At 39.4% G+C, this 20777-nt stretch overlaps 1 protein-coding gene across 1 annotated transcript in view; it reads right to left on the bottom strand.

The window, feature by feature from the left end:
* LOC147705983 (protein-glutamine gamma-glutamyltransferase E-like) overlaps positions 1-20777 on the bottom strand; it is a 201081-nt gene that overhangs the window by 128232 nt on the left and 52072 nt on the right. Inside the window, exons 4-5 of the mRNA XM_086929013.1 lie at positions 9239-9357; positions 8176-8304 (exon numbers count right to left, since the gene is read on the bottom strand). Of these exons, the coding sequence (XP_086785139.1) occupies positions 8176-8304; positions 9239-9357 (248 nt within the window). The remainder of the gene's footprint in view (positions 1-8175; positions 8305-9238; positions 9358-20777) is intronic.

Raw genomic sequence — 20777 nt, 5'->3', positions numbered from 1 at the left:
AATAACTTACCTTTACCAAAGATGTATATCGACAATCAAACTTTTCAAAAACAATCCAGATAGTCATAAATCCATGGAAAAAAATAATAAACCCCAACAAAATGGAAAAATACAACTGTGCCACAGGCATCAAATGTCCATGAAAAATCGATAATCCCCAATCCATTAAAAACCCGAAAACTTTAAAAAAGTCGAAAAACCGCTCCAGGAAACCGAATAATAAAGGAAGTGTTATAAAAACATTAATTGAAACCAGTAAAGCACACTTCCTTTGAAAAAAAAACGCAAAACTTCAAAAAACGAAAACTCTTTCTCCAAAAACCTAGAATAGAAAGACAAACATTCCCACCCACATAAAAGGTTAAATTACACATTTAAAAAAAAAATAACATGCATCATAGACACAAAAACTAACTAAGTACATACAAACACAATAAGAGTTAGTACGCCGTAAATCAAAAAAACGCCACTAAAATTTAAAACCTAAATAAACGACTACAATCATCACAACTTCTAAAACAGAACTCCACACACCCTAAATATGAAACTACTACCTTCAAAACACACTTAAAATAGTTAAAAAGTAACGAAAATATCTCTTCCCAAATGACCCAAAAAGACCAAGAGCGGTTACAAAATAAAACACCCAAATAATAATATCAATGCAATAATAGTTAAATAAACAACTACAAAATGTATTTAACAAAAAATAAATATTAGAAAAATTAGACAAATATTGTTCCAATTTTCTATAATTGTATATAATGTATTACAAAAATTTATATTTTTTCATGTATTGTAAAATTATAAAATTAAATATTATCACATTATAATATTAAATATTATAATTAAAAAGAATTATGTTTTAAAAATGTGCAAATTAACATATACATTTAATTTCTGTCAAATAATACATTTCCTAATTTTTGAAATGTATTAATATTAATAAAAACATATTAATATTAATAAAAAGCATACATTTATTTCATACAGAAATGCTGAAATGTTGAAATAGAAAAACTGTTTAGTATAAAATGTACTAGATATAATGTAATCCATTTACTTTACATTTATATTGACATATATTTCATAATTGTTTGATAAAAATAATATTCAAAATGTATAAAAAAGTATATAGTTATACAAACTTTGTAATAGAAAAATAAAAATTCATTCAAATATATGTACAAAGTATATTCAAATGTAAAATGTATTTACATTAACTATACTGTTTCTATAGCACTATAATGTACTTCTCTCAAAAACTATACAAATAAAAATAATTTGTATTAAATTGAAAAATCCAAATACTTATATATTTGTTAAAAATGCATACTAATATTTATAATACAAATTTGCTTTAATTTAAGTACTCTTGGAATAATGTAATACATTTTTTTTAAATTGTGTAATTTATTTTAATACCAAAAAATAACTAACACTACCATTGTACAAAAATGTGTATTTCTTTAGATTATTAACATATATGTAATTCAGGCTACATTTAATTGTGGTAGGTGCTGGATATTAAACCTAATTAATTTACTACTCCCACTCCAATCTACATTTAATTGGGGTAGGTGGTGAACACTAAACCTAATTAATTTACTATTCCAACTCCAGTCTACATTTAATTTGTTGAGGTTATGGACACTGAAACTCATTAATTTACTATTCCCACTCCAGTCTACATTTAATTGAGGTAGGTGCTGGACACTGAACCTAATTAATTTACTATTCCCACTCCAGTCTACATTTAATTGGAGTAGGTGCTGGATAATAAAACTAATTAATTTACTATTCCCACTCCAGTCTACATTTATTGGGGTAGGTGCTGGACACTGAACCTAATTAATTTACTATTCCCACTCCAAACTACATTTAATTGGGGTAGGTGCTGGATAATAAATCTAAATAATTTACTATTCCCACTCCAATCTACATTTAATTAGGGTAGGTGCTGGATAATAAACCTATTTTATTTACTATTCCCACTCCAGTCTACATTTAATTGGGGTAGGTGCTGGACACTGAACCTAGTTAATTTATATTCCCACTCCAGTCTACATTTAATTGGTGGTAGGTGCTGGATAATAAATCTAATTAATTTACTATTCCCACTCCAGTCTACATTTAATTGGGGTAGGTGCTGGATAATACGACTTTTTAACTTACTATTCCCACTCCAGTCTACATTTAATTGGATTAGGTGCTGGATAATAAACCTATTTAATTTACTATTCCCACTCCAGTCTACATTTAATTGGGGTAGGTGCTGGATAATAAACCTGATTAATGTACTATTCCCACTCAAGTCTACATTTAATTGGGGTAGGTGCTGGATAATAAACTTAATTAATTTACTATACCACTCCAGTCTACATGTAATTGGGGTAGGTGCTGGACACTGAACCTAATTGATTTATTATTCCCACTCCAGTCTACATTTAATTGGGGTAGGTGCTGGACACTGAACCTAATTAATTTACTATTCCCACTCCAGTCTACATTTAATTGGGGTATGTGCTGGATAATAAATCTAATTAATGTACTATTCCCACTCCAGTCTACATTTAATTGGGGTATGTGCTGGATAATAAAACTATTTAACTTACTATTCCCACTCCAGTCTACATTTAATTGGGGTAGGTGCTGGACACTGAACCTAATTAATTTACTATTCCCACATCAGTCTACATTTAATTGGGGTAGGTGCTGGATAATAAATCTAATTATTTACAATTCCCACTCTAGTCTACATTTAATTGGGGTATGTGCTGGATAATAAATCTAATTAGTTTACTATTCCCACTCCAGTCTACATTTAATTGGGGTATGTGCTGGATAATAAATCTAATTAATTTACTATTCCCACTCCAGTCTACATTTAATTGGGGTAGGTGCTGGATAATAAATCTAATTATTTACAATTCCCACTCTAGTCTACATTTAATTGGGGTAGATGCTGGATAATAAAACTATTTAACTTACTATTCCCACTCCAGTCTACATTTAATTGGGGTAGGTGCTGGACACTGAACCTAATTAATTTACTATTCCCACTTCAGTCTACATTTAATTGGGGTAGGTGCTGGATAATAAACCTAATTCATTTACTATTCCCACTCCAATCTACATTTAATTGGGGTAGGTGGTGGACACTAAACCTAATTAATTTACTATTCCCACTCCAGTCTACATTTAATAGGGGTAGGTGCTGGATAATAAAACTATTTACCTTACTATTCCCACTCCAGTCTACATTTAATTGGAGTAGGTGCTGGATAATAAACCTATTTAATTTACTATTCCCACTCCAGTCTACATTTAGGGGGTCATTGTGATTGCGGTTTTTCCGCATCCTCGGGGCCGGCGGAAGCCACCGCTGGCCCAGAGGATGCGGGAAAACTGCAGCGGACTGACCAAAGACCCACCGCCACATTAGGATGGCTGGTGGGTCCTGGTTTCCGTCCGCAGCTTTTCCGCCGCCGTCGGCCTACAACCGCGGCGTAAAAGCTCTAATATGGTGACGGTGTCTTCCAGACACCGTCCACCATATTAGGATGGCCTGTAAATTAGGCTTTTACGCGGTGGGTTTTCCGCCGTGGAAAAGCATACGGAACTTCACTGCGGGGGCCCGTTACGGGCCCCCTAGGTGAAGGGGGGTGGGGGGTGCACATGGGGGGTACCTATGGTACCCCCCTGCATTTGCATGCAGAAAGCAGCAGGCACCGCGCGGTGCCTGCCTCTTACTGCATGCAAATGCAATGCGACCATTTTTAACATTGACGCGGGTGCAGCTTGAAGCCGCACCCGCCGCAATGTTAAAAATAGAGGATGTGACCGCCAGGGTGGTGGTCACATCCTAATTGCACAGGAGGGAACTCCGCATGCCATGCGGAGGTTCCCTCCTGCTCTGGGGTCGCGGACGGACGTTTAATTGGGGTAGGTGCTGGATAATAAACCTATTTATTGTACTATTCCCACTCCAGTCTACATTTAATTGAGGTAGGTGCTGGATAATAAACCTAATTAATTTACTATTCCCACTCCAGTCTACATTTAATTGGGGTAGGTGCTGGATAATAAACCTAATTAATTTACTATTCCCACTCCAGTCTACATTTAATTGAGGTAGGTACTGGATAATAAACCTAATTAATTTACTATTCCCACTCCATTCTACATTTAATTGGGGTAGGTGCTGGACACTGAACCTAATAATTTACTATTCCCACTCCAGTCTACATTTAATTGAAGTAGGTGCTGGATAATAAACCTAATTAATTTACTATTACCACTCCAGTCTACATTTAATTGGGGTCGGTGCTGAACATTGAACCTAATAATTTACTATTCCCACTCCAGTCTACATTTAATTGGGGTAGGTGCTGGATAATAAACCTAATTAATGTACTATTCCCACTACAGTCTACATTTATTTTGGGTAGGTGCTGGATAATAAAACTAATTAATTTACTATTCCCACTCCAGTCTACATTTAATTAAAGTATGTGGTGGACACTGAACCTAATAAATTTACTATTGCAAATCCAATAAACATTAACATACTAATCACAATTAAATTAAAAATAATAATAAATTAATAGAATGTTACATTTTTCTTTCACAATCAAATATTAAAAGAAATTTACATTATTCTTTTCTTTAAATACAAACACCCACTATAAACTAAACACCCCACTTTTAAATAATTCTAACATTTGTACAATAATATAAATTTTAAAATCTATCAAAATCCCTACCTTCATCCCCTATAAACTAACTTCCCACTCCTAAAAACTACTAAGAGTTTCTACTTCCTAATTATAAAAATCATATTTAAATTAAAATTTTAAAAAAATAATATATATTTAAAACACTCACCGTCCTTATCCCCTATAAACCCAAAATCCCTATCCTAAAATTTGAAAATAATGTATACATTTTAAACTTCTATGTCCTATTTTAAAACAAATTTTAAATTAATTTAAAAATTTTAAAACAATCCCCACCTTTATCCCCTATAAACCCAACATCCCATTCAAAAATGTTTTACATTTATTTCTAAATTCAAATTTGTAATTTCGTAATTCAAAATGTTTTTTATTAAATTATATTTTTAAAACACTCCACACCCTTATCCCCTATAAACCCAACATCCCGCTCCTAAACATTTTAAATGTATTTCTAATTTTGAAATTTTAATTTTCTAAATTTTTTATATATATTTTTAAACACTCCCCACCCTTATCTCCTATAAACCCTACATACCAGTAAAATAATTTTAAAATTTATTTCCAAATTCAAAATTTTTATTTTGAAATTCAATTTTTTTTTATAATTATATATTTTTAAAACACTCCCCACCCTTATCCCCTATAAACCCAACATCCTGCTCCTAAAATTTATAAATGTATTTCTACATTCTAAATTAAAATTTCGTAATTCAATTTTTTTTTAATATTATTTTTAAAACACTCCCCACCCCTATCCCCTATAAACCCAACATCCCGCTCCTAAAATTTTAAATTTTATTTCTAAATTCAAAATTTTAATTTTGAAATATTTTTTTGTCTATATTTATATATTTTTAAAACACTCCCCACCCTTATCCCCTATAAACCCAACATCCTGCTCCTAAAATTTGAAATTTTATTTCTACATTCGAAAATTTAATTTTGTAATTCAATTTTTTTTTATTATATATTTTTAAAACCCTCCCCACCCTTATCCTTTATAAAGCCAACATCCCGCTGCTAAATTTTTTACATTTCTTTCTACATTATAAATTTTAACTTACTATTTCAATAAATCTAATAAAATATATGTATACTTTTTAAAATACTCCCCACCGTTATCCCCTATAAACCCTACATCCCGCTCCTAAAATATTTCTAAAATTTTAAATTTCATAAATATTTCTTAGAAAATAAACATACATAAAATATAAACAATTACAATGTACAATACTTAAAACTACGATATTTTTACTTTTCGATATTTTGAACATCGACATTACCTACATCGATATTACATACACTAATCAAAAAACGATATATAATACATCGATATTATCATAATCGAAATTTCTTACCTGCGATATTTAGGTGTCGATATTACTGCATATCGACATCAATGACTCGATATTTTGACTGTGCACCGACAATATATTACATAAATACACATAAAACACGGAAGAAAACGGAATACCCAGATGGAGGATGGGATGTGCTCTCTTCAGTTTTCAACATTGTACAAAGGACTCATATTATTGGTTAAATTTGTTTTGTAAGTACAGTGGCATAGCAAGGGGGTGGCAGGGAGCGGTCTGCCCCTGGCGGCACAAGTTTTAGGGCCGGGGTTTTAGGGGCGGCAGCCTCCCCCTTACATGTATTTGCTGCATGCTGGCAAACGCAGGACTCACCCACACCCGCCGCTCTTCCATGCTGCCGCCGTGGGCGATAAAGGCAAGAACAGCAACGGGCGGCAAAGTGTGTTACTACGCCACTGTGCAAATATGATACTGTAAACTTCACTGGAAATTAGTTCCATATCCATGGACATTCCCATGGTACTAGTCGAAGTGTGAATGCATATGGAGGGTTAATGAGAGCCCTCAGAACTACTTACTTAAAATAAAGGATGCTTGTGGTCCAATGTGGCAGAAGAAATCAGAGATTCTGTAAAAGATGCTTCTCTTCCGCGTTGCCCTTGTGACGGATTGTCCATTCAAGTCACGAAGCACTTCATGCTTTTTTGCACATTGTATCGCACTTTATGAGACTGTTATTATGCCCTATTTTACATGATATTGGTTTTAGTTCACATCAAGAAAGGCTGAATTATTTAATAAATCTAAACTCATCTCTTTTATGTTTTGCAGTTATCAATTATCTCTCCTCAGCCTTTAACGTGATAAAGAGAAAGATATGTGTGAGTTGATTATGATTAATTTGCAATCTAGTGAAATATGCATTTTTTGTGGGAACACAAGCCTGCCTACTTGAAATGAAATATCTTGTAATTGAAATATCTATAAGCTTTTATTTGAGTATTATCATTACAATGTGCGCTTAGTGTTCTTAATGAAAAGATTTACATATTTTTGAAAATTAGGATGCACATATATTTTAATGTGCTTTTAAGGTCATATGCTGACCGAATAAAGAATATTGACTGACTGATTGACAATGTACGAAGGACTTATATTAATGGTTAATTTTGTTTTGGAACTAGGAAACTGTGAACTTGACAGAAAAATAATTCCATATCCATGTCCATTCCCATGGTAATAGTCGAAGTATGAATGAATATGGAGGGTTCATAATAGCCCTCAGAACTACTTACTTAAAATAGCTGATACTTGTGGTCCAATGTGGCAGTAGGAATCAGAGATTCAGTATTAGATGCTCGTAATCATTTAGAATATGGGCATATATCAAAAATTCTACCCTCACTCTACAATATTCTCTACTAAGGCCTGTTGATCTCTTCGGTCTTCCATATTCTTTGGTTTGCCACACTCAACCGCTGTTGGCAGAGTTAAGTTTGTAAACTGGAACAAGATGGTGGAGGCATAATGTGAATAGGAGTACACGTGCCGGGTAATGGTGATCGTAACTAAGTTGCAAACTCTTGTATGATGTAGCATTCATGACAGATCTATAACTGTGCCACCAAGGGCATGATCACTGTGTCAAGTTACTCCTTGACGGTAATAGGACACATTCAATGGTATTTGAGATGCTTAAAGTCGTCAAGATCCTACCAGTAGGAAGTAATGTATTTAAATAGTACTATGTTGACAAATTTGACAAATTGAATTGGGATCGTTATGATGTTTTTTGAAAATATTAAGTTCTTATCTCTTTTTATTTTAGAGGAATATAACCATAGAATAATGCATTAAATACATTCAAGTTTTAATCATCTGATTCTATAGTTTTCTTTTTATTTCAAGAGAAAAATATCAATGATTGATCTAAATGAAATGCACATTGTGGATAGAGAAAGACTGAAAAAAAAATAAAAGACAAAAAAACACCTCAGCAGTTCATAGGTAAACTCTACCAGGATGTTCTACATGCTAGAGAAATAGAAAAGTCAGAATTTCCTAGGACCACATTTCAAAACAACTGCGTCTTCACCAAAGATAAGAAATCTCAAGCTCACCATTGCGCTGATAACTCTGCTCACATAGACGGGATTATTTCTCTGTGTGCAATCTAAGGATGGTTCCTTGCAGTGCTCCAAACTCTTATCCAGAATGGTGAGACACAAATCCAGAATTTTGTTTTCAAACTAACAATAAAAAAATCACATAAATGTTTGGAAAATAATTATTTAGCTTCTTCAGAAGTATATTTCTGAGCTCTTTCACTGTCACTAAAGTCCTCCCTTCAAGAATGGCTCTCATATCATAGCAGCCAAGCACTAGTACTGCTCAGAGATAGTAGTCATTAAAAGTGCAAGCTGGGTGAGTGTATAACTGGAAGCACAACCTATTCTATAGAGAGTTAGAGAACCCCTGCAAAAGGGAGTAGAATACATCAAATAGCTTACTCTTATGCTACCCATTAACAACAGTATAACAGTTCCTTTTATACTTTGTGCATCCGAAGAGAATGTGATATATTTGAAGACCATGCAGATTAAAAGGGGAAATATAGAATACATGCCTACAGTATAATCATAAAAGCAGAGAAACGCATAGATTTAAATCAATTATACGTATTGCAGCTTTATGACTAACTCTGACTGTAATCCCTAAACCGAATCTTAACCATAAGTACTGCCCTGAGCCCTAAACCTACACCATGACCCAAAAGCCTAACACTCATACTATTCCTAAACCAAAATCCCAAACCTAATCACATTTCAATGCTTTAAATGTCATATTGTCTGCTACCTGCAAACTTCAATGAAATATGTTTTCTATACTTTATTTCTGGTTCTTTAAGATACCTCATACTTTTACTTTAGGACAATCATTAAAGTATTTGTAACTAACTTTTATTTATCTTTAACCCTTTCCTAAGCTCTACCAAGTTTTTGCAGCTACTTATCATTCTATACCAAATGAGAAGGGATGGATCTTTTGAAGAGATTTTATTGAACAATCTAATGACTGTATCTTCTCGCTGTACTTTATGTTGGCGCCTGGAAGCTATCCACAGTTTCATATTTTCTATCTGTATTGTCTCAACACCTTTTTTGTTGAATGATCTGAACATACCTGGCCAAAATTCCATCCAAGCTCTGTAATGTACTTATCATGACCCCTGTAGATAATTCCTGAGTCATTCAGAACATACTCCTTCCTTTCGACATCAATGGGCATAAAGACATCATCCTCTGAAAAAACAAGGCGAAAATATTATTTACATTTTCCAGGGATCTAAAATGTGCGTGTTCATTTTATATAACTGTTTTAATTTTTTTCAACGTATGTGTTATTTCTTTCTTAGTGTCTACAAATCTTTCCTATCTCTACAGTTTGAGTCTTCAATTCATTTGCTACATTGCCATGTAACAGTCCCACCTTCATTTGTGTAGTGCAACAGAAATTACACTCTCTAGGAATATGAGCGAAGCCTAGTGCAGCATATTATAAACTAGAAAAACAGGGAACTAAAGAAGAGTATGAGAAAATGAGATTAATATCCAGTTGACACGCAAATAGCAATAATAGAGTTAAAGAACAATGGGCCCCATTCACAAAGGCAACATGAAACGAAAGTCTAACGTGATGACCTTCGGTATCCACAAAGAGCATTTGCTACTCGTAAATGCCCTTTGTCAATACCGAAAGTCATAAAGTCGTAAAGTATAACTTTTGATAAAAATGCCCTTTGTAAATACCAAAAGTCGTGAAGTTAGACTTTTGTCTCAGTTTACTTTTGTGAATTTGGCCCAATATATTTAAAGTATAAAAAGAACCACATGACTAGTCTCCATATAACAAAGTAAAAAAAGCAACATCAAACAATGAATGAAAACTGGTCTTCTATAAGAGACAAACGAATGACAAAATGTCTCACATTACAAGACATGTTTAGGGCATTGTTCACCACTTGGGTTCACGTTAAGTGACTAGTTGAGGTAATAGAACAAATTAGTAGTAGCTTTATTGTAAACTGAGCGCCCAAGCAAATTGTTCAAAATTGGAACTAATAAGTGCAGTAAATTAATGGTGATAACAACTGGTTTTCCTGTGTCATGCTACTATATTACTGCAACTGTAATGGTATATATTGAGGGTATAGTCAATCAAGGCTTATGCATCCACTTTCGTGTGCATGTGCCTATATGCAGGTAGTTTGTGATGGTCTATGTGTTGTCACTGTTTGCCTTTTCTGTTGCAATTAGGTTTTGCCCATTCAGTGCGCCCAGATTTGTTCGATCATCAGTTAATGGACTTTTACTGTTGGTGAGTCTCCCTAAATATGTTTCACCCATGGTAATCACATGGACTGCGCACGTTTACCACCAGTATCTTCCTTTAAAGATAAGGCCACCGCAACTCAGCTATGGTAGATGTGAACACGGGCACATGCCTGTGCACATGATTGCGGGCTGCGAGTGTAAGACTACCATCATGCACAGCCGGATAACAGCACACAAGTAGCCTGGCACAGAAAGGACTCTGCAGGGTTAGACTTTGACCTGAGATAGGCCTTATAATATTAGTGGGCACTTACAGGTACAGTCAGTATGATTTATTATCTTGTCTGCAGTGACATTTTATGATATAAAAGGGTGAAAAGTGCTTTAGAGTGCAGTTTTGCTTCCCTTAGATCTACACAGTCCCATGAGGTTTTAAACTGGGGTGTGAATGGAAAACAGGCACCTAGTTCATATTCGCAGGTCCCTAGATCATACATGTACATCTTATGGGTCATCCAGATTTGTCATTTTTCTATGGCTTTGCTTAAGTTCAGAGCCCAGACCTTTACTCACCCAGCTGGACCAAGTTAATCACAGAGGAAACAAAGGCCCCCCACACAAAGGTAATAATATACAGTGCTTACCTCAGCTCCTGAAGAGAAATGAGTGGGGATGAAAATGTGCCTCTGTCAATTACCTGTCACACTTTAACGGGGCTGGGGACAGTCCAGGCCGACTGAACAAAAGAGGATGTCCATACAAATGGAGCTAACGCTGTTGGGGGGCTCCTTGAAACTTTGATGGGAAAGGCCTAGCAATGATGTTAGCTAGGAGCACAGCTGAGGCCCCAAGAGCAAATGTGGCCAGTGACTCCTAGATGACACCTTCTTGAACTCTCCCAGCATGCTGTGCAGGAGGGTTGGGACAGGGGAGGAGAGGTGTTGTGGAACTCTAGGATTGGACAGGGTTGCCATGTTTCTAGAACCATCTACACCTTTTTTAAACTCTTGCACAAGGGAGAGATAGTTCTGTTTTATTCTGTATTTGCTTTTTGCTGCTGGACCAAAGGACTGCATCAGCCTTAGCATTTGGAAGGAGAAACCTGCTGATGCCAAAAAAGACTAAGGGCTCTGCTCTAGTTGACCCCAGGACCACCGAGTTTCTCTAAGGGCCAGTGAGGCTTGCCTTCTTACACCGCCTGGGGACCTGTTGGGGAAACATCTGGACTTCTGAGTCCAGGGACAAAGATCAGGAAGAAAGCTGGCACAGAGAGACTGTGGAACCGCTCCTTGTAGATTACACCCCTTTTGAGACCAGGTGGCCTGCTTGAATTGCTCCTGGTGGCAGGAACTCAGCATCCTGTGTAAATTGTGCCCATGGTTATCCAAACCAGCCCAAAAGGGTAAGAGGTATGGCCTTTTAAAGGTTGGTGAACATTGACTTTTCTGGGAAACAGGGCTCATGGAACTCTGCTCACGAGCTGAAAATAACCCTTGAGTGGGGTAGGACCTGGCAGTTGGTGTAAGGAGTATCTTTGATTTTTATCCAACTGTGGGTCATGTGTGGGGCCCTCAACTGAGGCTCATTCCTGCCACCAGGGGTTCCCCAATCTGCCTGGGGGCCAACCCAGTAAGGTAAAGGAGGCATGATGGGAAATGGCCCTCTCTGAAATGCCACCCCAAACTTTTTGCCTTCCTCCTCCTCTTTTTGCTGAACTTTATTTGTTGGCCTTAAGACTCTGAGCGCTTTACTACAGCTAATCAGTGCTAATGTGAATGTGCTTCTTACCTAAACCTGTGTGCTACTGGTGTATACCTGATAGACATGTTTAAGTGACTTGTAAGTCCTTTGTAAGGGGGTATATCATATACCCAGGGCCTGTAAGTTCAATGCTTTTAATGGGCTGAAGCACTGATTGTGCCACCCACTGAAGTAGCCTTTCAACCAGTGTCAGGCAAGCCACTACAGTGCTTGTGTGCGTGGTTTACCACAACTTGGACTTGGCATTTAAAACTACTTGCCAAGCCTTAACCTCCCCTTTTATTACATATAAGTCACCTATAAGGTAGGGTCTAGGGAGCCCCAAGGGCAGGGTGCTATGTAAGAAAGAGGTAGGACATGCACTGTAATGTTTTACATGTCCTTGTAATAACAAACCGCTAAATTCGTTTTTCACTACTGCGAGGCCTAACCCTCTCATAGGTTACCTTTGGAAATTAAATTATACCTTTTTAAGTGATAATTCTTGATATGAGAGGTGTACCTTTTTCATGTTTTATATCTTTGGATTGGTAATCATAAATCCTCCTTACTGGTGAAGTTGGTTTTAACATTACTGTTCTAGAAATACTCTTTTTAGAAAGTGGGCATTTCTCTGCACTTACTGCTCTGTGTGCATGATACCAAAAATATAAGAGAGGGGTCCAAGTGCACCAAAGGGAAAGGACGCCAAGTGCAAAAGCTTAAAACAGAAAATCCCTTTGTGTTCTCTTTGTATGCATACAATACACCAATCACCTTTAGCAATCGTTCACCACTCACGCCCACTTCAATATAGCAGCAATGGGAACTCAAGAGTCCAATCCCAAAAAAAGAGGAAGGTCAATTATTTTCTCGCCCCCGAATCAGAGCACTGCTTGTCCAACAGGGCTATTGCTTGCCCTTCAGAATAAAAATAGTCTCCCGTGCTTAGGTTGACCAACGACAATTTGCATTCTGGAGCGTTGCCGGGACATGAACGTCTCCTGGCTTGCTCGGTGTATAGTCGAGAAAATAAGAGGATATTTTCAACCTAAGCAAAGGAGACTATTTTTATTCTGAAGGGCAAGCAATAGCCCCGTTGTACAAACAGTGCTCTGATTCAGGGCGAGGTCTGAGACGTGGCAGCAATCATAATATTTGTGACTGGGGGACATATAGCCTCACATTAAACAAAGGGTTAGAGTTCCTGCCCCCGACCTGACATATTGGTCCACCTACGTACCACTAGTGAACACTAGGGTAGTTGATCTGGAGAGATTGTTTTCCTCTTATCACCCACAAATGAAATAGATTATCCGTGGGGAGAAATACTACGAATCAATTCTTAGCCTGAAGAAGGTGGAAAGTATTATATACCACCAAAAAATGTCGCTTTTATTATTTTTACTGTCGTTGATGCATTTTAAATGATTGATACCAAGTTGTGTGTTTTTTAAATAGGTTTGAGGGAAGATTTGGTAACCCGTAGGTTGTTGAACAGAAGTACAAGTTTTATATGTAAAGTATACATCTAAGCGCATTGATGTGATCGGTTCCCGTAAGCGCTCATCTCTCTGTTTTTTATTCCAATTTATTTTTGCATATATTTGTTAGTTTATTGTGCAACTTGTGTGCTTATTTAATTTTTATTGTATGTAATGGTGTCTTGTAAAGCGCATGTATCCCCCCGCCATGGGGTATCTCAGCTCTGTAGACCGCTGGGGAACCCGTCCTGGCTTAGCCTGTGAGATGGTCCCTGCTGGGTATCTCCACGGTGAAACCAGGCATCCCGGCGTATGTCGGGGGCCGTTGTGGAGATAAGGCAAGCTAATGCCCAGAGTTGCCGAGTGTGATCCCTGGCTAGAGTAGGCACCGAGACGAGAATTATCGAGTCCGCTGACCCTGGTCCACGACCCTGCCCGTCGGGAATTGAACCCTGGTCCCGGGCTGTCCTCTGCTTCCGGGTCTGCTGCCTCTAACCAGTGAGCCACACCATTCCCCAATGTATATGTATTTTGGTAACGCCGAATAATTCTATGTGTGTGGATACACACTTTTTATGTATATTATAACATTTTGGAATAAATCTACGTGGTCTTACATTTTTAATATATGATACAAATAAAATAATTGACCTTCCCCTTTTTTTGAAATTGGACTCTTGAGTTCCCATTGGTGCTATATTGAAGTGGGCGTTACTGGTGAATGATTGCTAAAGGTGATTGGTGTATTGTATAAATACAAAGAGAACACAAAGGGATTTTCTGTTTTAAGCTGTGTGCATGATAGCCTATCTCCAATACATGTCTGGGCTGGGTGAGAGCTACACTTTGTGCATTCCATCTAGAAAGCCACAAACATAGGAAGGATAGGTGTGTCTGAGAAACCATCTCCATACATCTGCATTCTGATGGCCTTGCCTGGGCAGGATGAAAGGGAGGGACTAACACTTCACTTGAATATGTAATCTTCTGTCCTCACACAAAGGGCTGATTGATACCTCCAGAGGTACCCTGGCAGACAGGACTGCTTAGAAAGGGGGACTTTTCTGAAGGAGAGCTGGACTTCCTCCAAGTGATCTCCAAGGGCTTGCTGGCTTGCCTCCTGTTTAAGAAGTCTCAGAGTCATAAAGGACTTCCTTTTCCCCCTCTATGCTGCTGCCAGACTCTGCCACTCACTAGCATTGAATCCTAGTTCTACTAATGCCAGTGCTTTGCTCTCTGTCCTGCAGAGGGACCCTACAAAAGTCAGCACTTCACTTCTGACCTGCACTGAGGATTGAAACTTTCAGTGCCCGGCGCTGTTCAAAATTGCTGTACCTGATTTGAACACTGCTGCAGCACTACATGAAGGCTTTCCAGTGCAGCTCTACTGTAATGCGCTGCCGTGGTTACAAGTAGCTTCCTAGTGACCCTCGTTGATACGGTGCCAGCTGCCCACATCAGCTGGAGCAGTGCTGTGTTCTCCATTGCCGGCGGCCCCTCCCAAGAGAACCAGTGTTGAGGGCCCTGCCTGGAGGCCCACTGACTCCCAAACAGCTTCCTCCATGAGACTCAGTGCTCAGGATTGGCGATGTCGGTTTTCCCTGCCTGCAAAGGTATTATGCTCAGCGGAGTCTGTGGGGTGTTTATACCTGTTCTACCTTCTTTCCCAAGTTGCTCGAAAACATGCAATTACCCAGGTCTCAAGTGACTAGACTTATCATTTTTTACTACAGTTCCTCTAGGAGCACTGTATTATTCACGATACTGTGTGCAAATAACTTCTCATCCCCTGATCGGATCTGTGCCATTTTACCCTGGTTTAGCAAGAGTATCAGTAACCTGTGAAGCGAGTGCTACGTGAAGCACAGTATTTTCATTGACACTTTAGAAATTCGTAACTTGAGTACCTATGGTTGAATTTTTGTTGTTTTGGTCTTGTTTTGTTTATAATCTAATCGCTTATTTTTTCTAAACCTGTGTGGAGTTTTCTGTGGTGTAATCATTGTGTTACGGAGTGTTTGTGTTCAACAAACACTTTACACAATTCGAGAGGGTGAGCACAGGCTATCTTTTAGTGTGTGCCAGCTTACCCTGACTAGAGTGAGGATTCCTGCCTGGCCTAAGTGCATACCTCAGCCAACAGAGAACTTCATTTCTAATAGGGAGCACTATTGTGCCCTCCAGCAACAAGAAGGAGCACACAACCCCATTTCTAAGCCCAGGAACAGGGAGAGCCAAAGCCACACATTGGTGCTCCAACCACCGGTAGGAGCAGTAGACACGCTGCCCTGTTGTGGGACTGCAGGAGCTGCCGAAGAAGTGCCAGTCCCGCGTGGCTCACTCAAGGTGCGGGTGCAAGCAGGAGCCGATGTGGCAGCTGGGAGTGGGCTCCCAATGCTGTCCCCATCAACTTACTTCACCTAGGTTACAGTGGGCTCGGTCACGTGGGAATAAAAAGTGGCAGAAAGAAAAAAACAAAGGAAAAGCTCTCTGCAGGACAGCGGGAGCGGCACTCAGAAAAACTTCAAAGCTCCTCCAGCTGGAGCTCCTAAAAATGCCTTTGGTGAGGCTCGTTATACATTTTCTTGCCCTGGGGTGGCCCCAGGATGGCAGGGGCACCACTGAAATCAAAATGTTGCTGGGGTTGCAGGAGTGCAGCAGACCCCTCCACTGGAATTTTTTTAAATGTACTAACCCTACGTTTGCAGGGTCTAGGAAATTTTTACCCACTAGGATTCTCATCATTATTTTAAACACTCTCAAGGCTGCAGCTTTTGCTCTACAGCTAGCACTGTAAACAGTCTCTAGTGGTGGTTCTACAGATGCGTTTTATGTGGCTTAAAGGTGTATAAAGAAAACACGGTGTGTCGCACTCTATTGGGGCAGGTTCTATGGTTGCATTTTAATTGATCTGAAAATGTGTAAAGAGCACACTGAGTTCAGCTCTCTCAGAAACTGAATCTATGGCTACATTATATGTGGCCTGAAAGTGCATGAAATAGACACAGACACATCTTATGTTGATTTTTAATTCTTCATTAATCATTCATGTTTACAGTGATCGTGCAAATATTAGTACTAACATGTGGTTTGCTGGCCTTTTAATATGGTGCACCTTTTGTGAAGTCAAGAGGTTAGCTGTTTTGATGCCCCCTGATAAAGCCAAAAGTTCTGTCTGGTTTAGATTGGCACCCCCTTGTATTGTGTTGTGCTGTCAGGTGTAGGTGGGGTACTGTTTTATTCATGGGCTTGACTGCTTAGGGGTCAAATGCGCTTTCATAATGTTGTCTAAACTAATTTCAATCTGCCTTACGAGTATATTTGTAAATTATTGCAGTGTGTATGTGCTTGTGTCTGTGTCTGTGTGTGTGTGTGGGAGAGAAATGAATAATAATAATATAATAATCCACATTTGTAAAGCGCGACCCATCACCCTTTAGGGTCTCTAGGCGCTGGGGGCCGTCTGGAAGATTAATCAAGCTATTGCCCAGAGTCACATGGTGCTGGGCTAACCTCCCGCCGGAGCCGGGGATCGAACCATGATCCCCAGATTCCAGCATCAGTCGCCCTGGCAGCGGCGCCACACCTCTCCCAGTGGTATGTACTTTTCCTTTTTCCAAAAGAAAAAGCACTGACTGGACAATCTTTTATCAAGTGCTATTATTGTGTTTCAGTTATTGGTGATTACTAGCCAAACCACCTCCCCTGAGTAGGCCTTGGACTGCTCTGCTTCACTACCCTAAGAGAGAGTCAAGCACTTCAATTAGATGTTTCGTTCCCAATAAGGGGAAATTGCAGACCTAATACTTGTGGAGGATGTGAGGCCTGTGCAACTAATACCCAAATGTAATACATCTTCGCTAATTGGAATGAAAATGTGTTGGTCAGAGCAGTATCCCCAGTTGGGTCATGGTTAAATCTGATAACAAGAGACCTGCATCCATTTGGTCAGGGTATGAGAACACCAGGTTCTAATATACCAGTGGGGAACCAAAACCTTGTGTGGACCAGACAGGGGCTGTGAGCACAACAGAAGTCTGGCCAACCCCTGACTCAGTCTTATAGCACTGGGATAGCCTGTAATGGGACTAATCCCTTTACATAGCTTGCAATGGACACTGACACCTATCCTGCTGTCTCCCCCTCCCACCAAAAATAGACCTGACTCCCATTCACAACCCTCTGAACTGGTGGTAAATGGAAGCATGACACAGGAGAATTATTCCACATGGAATTAGGAATTCTCAGGGTAATTTGACACAGAAATAATAGCTCCAAATACTTGTTACCTACTCTGTGGGGATTACTTCTTAATTTCATGGTGCTGGTTGGGTATTTCCACAGAGTACCAGTGTGCAACGGTGCAGACAGTATTCACACCATGCCAGTACTAGGCAGCTGTCAATCAGGCCCCGGTGTGTTGCTTGTATTTATATATTTGTGTCTGCATCTGTATTTGTCTGATGGTGCTTGAAAACATGCAGGTGTGTTTTTTGTGTTTGCTTGAACACCAACGTGGCATATAAGCCAGTCTATCTGTTGGTCTGTGCAGGAGTGGCCAGTGTAGGTAAGAGCGGTGGGCAGGGTTGAGGGGGAGCTGACAGACGATGACGAGGGAAAATAAAATTATAAAAAGAAAACCACTTACCTTGTGCTCGCGGACTCTGCAAAAAAGGAAGTGCGAGGTAAGTGGTTCTCTGTCTTTTATTTTATTTTTCCTCATTGTCGTCTGGCCACTCCCCCACCGCCCCACCGCTGCACCCTTTTTACCTGCATGGGCCAGTCCTGGGTTTGGAGCATGGAGGACTTTCTTGGTCAGTTAGTTCAACAATTGTAATTCTTCTAGGTCCATTGTGACTGCCAATTTGTCGTCCTATAATCGTGTCTGTGATAATCTATTACAGATTGTGGTTTAGAAAATGGCTTTGCTTCTGTCTCCCAGGGTGGTTAATAATTTGGGGCCTAGCTACTGCTCATTATAGCTATCCACTGACAACTTCTTCGAAGAAAGAAATGGCTGTAAAGAGAAGCCATTCTGCAACTTCTCAGCCTAGTAATGTGTCTGAGAAAAAAAAGATTAGAAACTCGCAAGATTAGGGTTTCAGCGTCGAAAAGAGAGGAGAGATAAGGCTTGACAAGGGACGAGTCATAAGAAAATGATGATACCGGGTCATGACCCAGTCCTCTTCCTCAAGGACTTGAGGTCTGACACCCCGGTAATGAAAGGAGTGTTCCTAGAGCTGAAATAAAAACTGGGTTCCACATTTACAAAAGTGTCCTTGTTAGCTCACCGCGCAAAGCAATGTAAAGCACCACAATGAAAGACGACATATTTTGAAGGGCCAAAAAGTACTTTTCAGTCAAAAGTTGATGCTCAGTGAACACCAAAGTCGCTTTGCATCAACTCCATATTAATTTACATAACAGTGGCGTGTCTAGCATGGAACAGCGTGAAAAACATAGGTTTTGGCACAAAGCCATTTATAAAGTAGAGTGTGATCTGGCTTTGCTCAAAATCCCAAAGTCTAGTGAAACCAATGGCAAGGAAGAAGTCACGCGGTAAAGCATTTGAGGTCTCTAGTTTTAAGAGGTGTGCTTTATACTGAAGAGCACATTTACACCTCAATAGTTTTCCTCATGTAAGAATTTGTACTGGAGGGTGTACTTTGGATACTTAGCCTATACTACACACTGCTGGCTGAGCATTAAGCTCACCAGCCTTTTCCAGTGCAAGCTTTCAATGTTCATTGAAGGCACGCCAAAGGCAAGACTGTCTGCGCCCTTCCGCGCCTGACCGGGCCCAGGTACCTCTGCCCTAACCCCCTCAGCTCTCCAGCGCTACCCCAGAGAAAAACTACTCCAAATAAGGCAGACACCAAACTCACTATGCACCCACTCTATTGTCAGGGAGGAACTGCAAATCAAATGCACCCACTGCTCTTACAAGCTTTCACCTATGGGATCTCAACACCCAGCAGGCAAAACGTTTAGCATGGCCCTACTGAACTGCAGAGCCTTACCCAAACATTCTCTGGAAATCTATATTCTCCTACAGGACACAAATCGAGACGTTCTGTTCCTCACAGAGACCTGGCTTGGTCCAAACTCTGGCCCTGACGTGGTGCGAGCCCTTCCCCCGGGTTACCTGATCCAACACCTTGACAGAACTAATGGCAAAGGTGGTGGTTTAGCAATCGTTTATAAAAACGTTCTAACCTGCCACATCCTGGACAGCCCTATTTTAGACTGTGAAAACGCTCACTTCACCATTCAATTCACCCCCTCGAGATCATTCTCTGGTATCCTTATCAATCGCCCCCCAGGAGCAGAGGGGCAATTCTGTAGCTTGCTACTTTAAAATACCGTCTCCCTGGCCAGTGCCTCACCTAACTTTAATCTTCTTGGTGACCTATATCTGCACTTTGATGACCTATTGGATAAAACAGCTGGGGAATTAGCACTTGACCTAGCAGCCTACCAACTCCATCCTAAGATCCACCAAGCCACACACATGAAAGGTATTCTCTTAGACCCTATTTTTTCAAACTTAACTGAACTAAAAGGGCTGGAACCTGGCCCCATTCCATGGTCAGATCACTTCTTAGTGCCTTTCTTCTGCCACACACTCACAGAGAGCCCCACATGCCAACCTCACGTACCCTAGCATTACCTTGGCCCAAAGTTGCTGTAGAGGACTGTAAGCATGGACTAGAACTAACCAAGCCCACTTTTGACCCCGACCCATCAGCAGCAGACAACCAATTCTCCTCATAGATTGAGAACTCACTGGACATAGTTCTGCCCAGAAAAATCTTATAAAAAAAGCGGAACAATCAAATCCCCTTGGTTCACCCTAGAACTCCGTAATCTAAACAAGAAATGTAAGAGATTAGAAAGAGCTTGGAGGAAAGACTTTGCTAGCAATAAAAAAATCGAATATAGATCAGCCATCACATCCTATAAAGTGTCCCAAAAAACAATGCAGGCCTCCTACTTTGAAGGAAAAATCCTATCCTCCTCCAATTCCTCAAGGGAAACATTTCGCATTGTCAAAAAACTTTTAAAGGTGCCCAATCCATCACCCACCCTGACCCTTCCGGTCGCCGTTGCGACGAACTGGCAGAATTCTTCTCCACCAAAATTCAAAATATCCTAAAACTCCTC

Source organism: Lissotriton vulgaris, chromosome 7, assembly GCF_964263255.1.
Source record: "Lissotriton vulgaris chromosome 7, aLisVul1.2, whole genome shotgun sequence".
NCBI classification, from domain to species: Eukaryota; Metazoa; Chordata; class Amphibia; order Caudata; family Salamandridae; genus Lissotriton; species Lissotriton vulgaris.
Note: the sequence above shows the minus strand (reverse complement) of the source record. Positions and strands in the feature narration are given on the sequence as shown.